We start from the raw sequence: 6,923 nt of genomic DNA, 5'->3' as shown, positions 1-6,923 counted from the left end.
CTAAACAAAATATTTTCATATCGAAGGGGTGGCTGTTGGGTGTGGATGGCAAGGTTTTGTGGCATACGTTAACGTGGGATGTTACTACGTAGTTGGTATTCCATTGGGTGCTCTTCTTGGGTTTCACTTCAAACTCGAAGCTAAGGTATGTCTATTCTTCTCCTCACTATACCTTTTTTTTTGTTTTCGTAGAAATATTTTATTTATCTGATATTCAATATTCGCTTATTTCGTAAAATCATTTGAAAAAACGTGGACAAATGAATAAAAGGTTATTCAGAATTTAGTTTCCATTCTTGAAATTAAAACAAATTTGTTTAATTAACTTGGGCAAATATGTAGGGATTATGGCTGGGCATGTTTGGTGGAACAGCAATGCAAACTCTTATCTTAGTATGGGCCACTTGTACAACCAATTGGGAAGAAGAGGTGCGTTTTCCACAAGACTTTTTTTTATTTGAGATTCAAACTTAAGATATTTGATGAAGTTAACATTCTCGAAACAAAAAAAATTCAAATACTTAATACTTATTAATTAATAATATACAACATTTCATACAGAAAAGAAATACTAGTATAAAATTATTAGGCAATTAAGGCCGGTGTTCCCTTTTACTTCAAGTATCTTCTGAATATTGTTGTGGTAAAAGTTTGATTTTATTATGAATTACTGTAATTTAAATGTATGCAAGTTTTATTCTTAAAGTTATTAAGAAATTGATTTTTTAAAATTTACTTATAAAATTAAATGTTTGGAGTCATTTATTAATGTTTGGGATAAGGGTCTGAAAAATATCTCAACTTTGGTTGAATTTGCTGTCGCGATACTAAACTTTCATGAGGACCTATTACCTTCCTAGACTATTTAATACCGTATTTTAAACATATATAATTGCCCACGTGGACATAAAAAATAATGCAAAATTATAAATAGTAATGAGTCCACGTGGGCACATATATACCTTTAAAATACACTATTAAATAGTTCAGGGGATAAAAAATACGGTATTAACTAGTCTAGAGAGGTAATAGGTCCTCATGAAAGTTTAGTATCGCAACAACAAATCCGACCAAAGTTAGGATATTTTTCAGACCCTTATCCCTTAATGTTTAGAACATTGAATAGTTTTCTGTTAAAATCAGCCTCATTTTGTTTTCCTTTTTATGTTTTAGCTCAATTTCTATTAATACTGCATAACTGAGCAATCCTTTTTTTTTTCAGGTGGAGAAAGCGAAAAATCGATTAGTTAAGTGGCAAAACAGCACTAAAAAACCATTATTAAATGAATCATGAGAAAAAACCCATACGAATACATTACCGGATTTTCTTCTTTTTTTTCCAATTGATATTCATGCAAGTTCTACTCCCTTCATCCATTTTTACTAGTACATATTTGAACTTGACGCGTTCCTTAAGAAATAATAAATAAAATGATAATTATACAAGTAAAGATCGATAGAGGGAGTGAATTATAATACATGTATCGTAGATATACAACTTCAGGCATTGGTTTTATAAAAGCTTTCTTTCGATTAATTACGGCTGTTTCCGTTGGCCTTAATTATTACTGTACTTGTTTATAATCACTAATAATAAATAACATATGTATAATTAGGTTCTCTATTGCTTGTTGTAACTTACAAAATTCAACATTTTTTCGATTTGATTTGAGAATCCACCTCAAACAACAGCTAATTTGAATATATAATTTGTTCACACATATATATAAACCGATATCGATATTGTTGATCAAAGTTGTAAACCAGGTGTCCAAGAAAAAGATTATGCCCAGAAAAGAGGAATAAGTTTCAACATTAGAACCCTAGGAGAACCACACTTGTTATCCTTGGAACATGTACGTGTAAATTCTCTCTTATACAATATATAGTTTATAAATCGCGCAAAAAATATAAACCACACTAAATAAGTTGTGCAACGAACTCACCTGAAAATAGATTTGACAGGGAATCGAACATTGATAACTGGAAAAAGGAGAATGAAGAATCGAAGGGACAAGATTATATTGATGCGCATCTACTTAATTTCCAATGATCACATAGCACTGAAAGATGGCCATTAAAATCTTTTGGAGTAATAAGAATATAAATGAGTTATACCCAATTAATCGACACAATCTTTGATCAATCTAACAAACCACCAAAAAGAAAAGATTCCAGCTTCAATATATGTATGGTATGGAGGATATTTTTAAGTCAAAAATATTATGTTAGAAAATGTTTTTCTGAAAACGTTATGTAATTTATTTATTATTATTTTTTTTTAGTGTTTGATTAGTATGAATAAATTACTCCCTGAGAATTTATACATAATTAATTAATATAGAAATTTAAACGTTAGGGTGTGAGGATGGGTTAGGAGGTGGGGGTCATGGTCCGAGTGAGGGGTGGAGATAATACTATCAGACTATCAGTGTGGAATGTCACTTGTGAAATATGTGCATTTTCACTTGTGAAACTTGCTTTCTTAGAAAAAAATATTTAAAACATTTTAACCGACCAATTTTTTTATTTTTCTAAGAAAGTAAAAATATATATTTTCCTTTCCCACCAAACACATTGTTAAGCAATATGTACACTGTTGGGCAATGTAGGTTGGGCTTTGTTTCTAATCGTTAACACATCAAGGATATGAAGTGAATTGGACGACCCCCTCTCAAAGAAAAATGGGACAAGCCCATTAAGCCCATCTGGTTATATGGTAGAGAAAATAATTTCATTAATTTAGGAGCTAATTACTTAGATACAATATGGTTTGCAATATTACAAATATTATAAGATTTTGGTGAGTCTCTAGATATGTCCAATATCTTGGGTTACATGAGACAAAATTAGGTGTAATTTATATACATGTATCTCGGGATACATGAGACAAAATTAGGTGAAATTTATTCTAAATACATTGTATCCAAGTGGATTTGCATGTATCTTGAATACATAGACAAGTCGCGCTCACCACTCTCATATGTATCTGCACTACACCATTTTAGTCCTAAGGCCACACTAAATCTAGACAACACTTATGAAGTGTTGCCAAAAATATTTTTGGGTACACTTTTAAAGTGTAGCTTTAGTTATTATCTTTTGACAACGATAATATTGGCAACACTTGTAAAACGTGCTCTTTAGTAGTATAGGCTACATTTTATAAACGTTGTCAAATTATGATATAATTGAAAACACCTATTTACACATATGACTACACTTTTAAAGTGTGCTATTTTTATAATTTTAAAAAACAACACTTTACAAGTGTAGCATTATAATTTTCCCAAAATTTTCACTAAAATATTGTATTCCCTCCAAAATATTTAACTTTCCCCCCAATTTCTAATTTGTCAATAAAGGAACTAACAAAAGAAAAATTCTATACAAAGAAATATACTCTAAAAAACATTTTGCCCCAAATTAACATAGGAGCTACTCTTTATCTAAATCAAAATAGGAGATATTTTTTTGCCCAAATCAAAACGTACTTTTGCCCCAAATAAAAATCTCATACCCTAAACCCTACAACTTGCTCTATTCCTTGCTCTGAATGTAGAAGAAACACAGTCGTAGTTCTGAATCGTCCAAATGGGTACTTGAAAGGGGAGTAGCGGATAGAGAGAGCGTGGTCTCATTGGAAGAAGTTAGGCGAGCCCAAACTTATAGTGGTACCAATGGATGACAACTCAGAGCTTCCTTTCCGTCTTCTATGTTGACGCATCGATGATGTACACAGTTGCTTGGAAGAAACTGGTGATGATGGGGTACTTTCAACAGATCCTCTTCTTGAGAATCTAGGTCTCTTTGCTAGATATCAAACTGTTGAATGGGGGATTGGGTGTTGCACGAATGAAGGAAGACGATAAGCTAGATAAGGCTGAGTTACTGATAGAATATTTGAGGTTTTTTGAGCGATATCCAGTGCCTTGGAGAATCATCTGTTCTCATATACACAAGTTGTTAGGAGAGTGGTTTAGGATCCAGCCAAGTGTGCGAGAGGATTTTAACAAACAATACAAACTCACCTTTGAATTTCTTTATGATTTAGTGAACAAATTAAAGGAACTTGGGGTGAGAATACCACTTTATGCTGAAGGATACTCAGCAGGTAGTATCTGCAAATTGACTTGTTGCTCAAGTTCTGTTCTAACCTGAAAGATGGGACCAGTTATGGTGACTCACTAGGTTAGTTTTCTCACTCCAGCTCGTTCTTGTAAAATGTTGTACGTTCACTAATGTTGGTCAGAGCAGGTGCAGGGTTAAACGTATCTCAGCCTTTTACCTCATGTTTTGTATAATTATATACTGACTTTTTTCTCGTATCATTGAGATAATTTACATATTTTTTTTCGTACATCTCGATTTGTATCCTGACTAATTATTTGTAAGGTGACTAGATTGTTATCCAATAGATGCAAGGATTGATTATTTGAGAGGTTATGCTATAGTGCTTCGACCGTATGATCAAGACCTCCTTAGTTTATTTTCCATAAAGTGTGGTGATGGGTGCTTGTAGTGTCAAGAGCACCATGTAGACAACTTTACTCTCTGCTAGTTTGAAAACATGAAAGCGAGAACAGACTGAACAGTGCAGGTCTTAAGTTTTAACTTTTATAATGCGACATTGTAGTTGGCACTCGTTTATTTTCATGGGTAACAAAAAAAGGAAACAAATTCAGACTTGCTAAAAAAAAAGAGTTCATTGTTTTGCAAATCTCATCGTCATTGTATATTTCTCTCTTCTTCAATGACATATGGTGATTTTCCTAGTCCTTCCTTACCTTCAACCAGGAAACTGAAAAAACAGAGTCAAGAATTCCAACATCGTTTGGAGGAATTGAGGAATCTAAGGGAGCAAATACGAGCTCTGGCAAGGGAGATACAATCAGTCACTCGACTCATATATGACGTTTTCATGGGTATGATTTTCTAACCATTAAGTGCTGGTCAGGCTAGCGGCAAATTGCTAATATTGGATCATCTTCTTCAAAAACTTCATGCTTGTGGACATAAGGTTCTTCTTTTCTCTCAGATGACTCAAACAATTTATATACTCCCGGTAAATGTTTGTAATCTGGTATGTTTTACAAAAACCCTAATAGAGATGTTTGACCAGTTCAACCTGCAGTTGAATGGTTCTTCTGCTAGGTTAATCTTGTACAGGATTATCAAGATTATCTGGAACTAAAGAAGTATTCTTATGAGCATCTTGATGGTTCAATTCGTGCGGAAGAGCGCTTTGCTGCAATCAAGAGCTTTAGTCATAATAGATCAAAGTTTGAAGCTCAACAAAATGCAACATTTGTTTTCTTGATTTAAACAAGAGATGGTGGAGTTGGGTTGAATCTTGTGGCTGCTGATACAGTGAGTGACAACTACTGGCCGAACTTTTATTATCGGATTGGTTTAAGATTATATACTCAGGTTAACCCTTATATTGTACAAGTATTTCTTCTGAATAAATATTTTACAAGTAAGGAGTGTTTATTCATCAACGTTTTCTTATCTTGATATATGGAAAGAGGTGATATAGACACTTGGATCATAGCGAGAGTGAAATTGTAATGCACAGGTAGAATATCTAACAGTTCAAGTTCAAACTTTAACTAGTTCAATGCTTGATCTCAAATTTGTTAAAGAATATTATCTTCATTCATAGATATTGATGCGTTTCTTTTTTCCTAGTCGTTCTAATTGAGATGTTTAGCTCATGAGTTATGCCATCAAGGAAAAAATGTTGATAGCTCATATTTGTTGACAATATACATCACAGTGATGCCAGTTGATACCTACTGGATGATAGGTGGAGAATTGTTAGGAAGTCATAATTTTTCTGGACCTGGCAATGCTTAATGGTGCAGTTCTTGCAAGTGATTGGGATAATATACTTTAACTCTTGTCTTAAGTTCGATTTCAATGGCACAAAAGAGTCATTCCTGTTAATTTTGGCCACTGCATAGTGGTGTTAGTAACATATGGATATGTCTTGTTTTGATTGGACATCCATTTCTTTCATCTCTTTGACAAGTTGTGGTGGTGTAGGTCATATTTTACGAGCAAGATTGGAATCCTCAAGTAGACAAGCAGGCCTTGTAGTGTGCTCACCATTTATGGAGCCTTTTATTTTGTTTACGGGGACTGCACCCGTCCTTCTAAAGTGTCTCTATCAGACCCGACCATCATATTCAGGTGTATATGAAACGCTTATCTTTTCAGGTCAAGCTTGTGATGCTTATCACAACTTGTATAGAAAGTATTTTTACTACTTCTTTAATTGCACATGTGTGTTAAGTTTTCCATTATTGGGTTGGATATGTTCCTGAGTACTAAAATTATTAATTTTGATATAAACAGAGGACACCTGCATTTGATAAATTCTTAAAACCACTCAAGTTTGGAGTTTAGTAATATTTTGCGCACATAAGTTTTCAACTCAACTAGTTGATTACCTCCTGCTGCATATGTGGATGAGTCAATCACGCTAATCAATTTGAAAGCATGGAATGTTTGTTTATCTCGACTTGTCAATTATGAGCCTTTGTAAGAATATAAAATGTTATGGTAGTAGATATGCTCACTACATTGATAGAAAAGCTTGGAGGGTCCACTCCAGGTTAAGTGGAAGATTTTGGGGAAGATGCTTCTCACAGAAGAACTCGTCTTTACTAGGGAAAAAGTTGATATCCTTACTGGCAGAGAAAGAAAATAAATGATAGGTTCCAAATAGGCTGCCGGATTGGTGGCTTCTATGATCTGCACTACACCTAATATGAGCTACTACCAAATTTTCAAAATGAGAAAAAATATCTTAACATACACTCGTTCTGTATTTTCCTTCTTTTTGCCTGTACACTCTCCTCCGCTCCACTTAGTCCTTCCAAATATTGAACTATAAGATTGAGAAATCGAGATTTTAG

At 33.6% G+C, this 6,923-nt stretch overlaps 2 protein-coding genes across 4 annotated transcripts in view; one reads left to right on the top strand and one right to left on the bottom strand.

Annotated features, from left to right (window-relative positions):
* The window catches only part of LOC125846286 (protein DETOXIFICATION 40-like), a 5,197-nt gene extending 3,819 nt beyond the window's left edge, over positions 1–1,378 (top strand). The window contains exons 5-7 of one of the 3 annotated variants that reach the window (XM_049525665.1): positions 27–145; positions 343–429; positions 1,223–1,378. In XM_049525665.1, the coding sequence (XP_049381622.1) occupies positions 27–145; positions 343–429; positions 1,223–1,294 (278 nt within the window). In that variant the 3' untranslated portion in view covers positions 1,295–1,378. The remainder of the gene's footprint in view (positions 1–26; positions 146–342; positions 430–1,222) is intronic. The other 2 variants (XM_049525666.1, XM_049525667.1) reach the window with 2 other exon arrangements.
* LOC125846300 (autophagy-related protein 8C-like) overlaps positions 1–6,923 on the bottom strand; it is a 139,088-nt gene that overhangs the window by 121,543 nt on the left and 10,622 nt on the right. The gene's annotated exons all lie outside the window — the stretch shown is intronic.

Source organism: Solanum stenotomum, chromosome 12, assembly GCF_019186545.1.
Source record: "Solanum stenotomum isolate F172 chromosome 12, ASM1918654v1, whole genome shotgun sequence".
In the NCBI taxonomy this organism is placed as follows: domain Eukaryota; kingdom Viridiplantae; phylum Streptophyta; class Magnoliopsida; order Solanales; family Solanaceae; genus Solanum; species Solanum stenotomum.
Note: the sequence above shows the minus strand (reverse complement) of the source record. Positions and strands in the feature narration are given on the sequence as shown.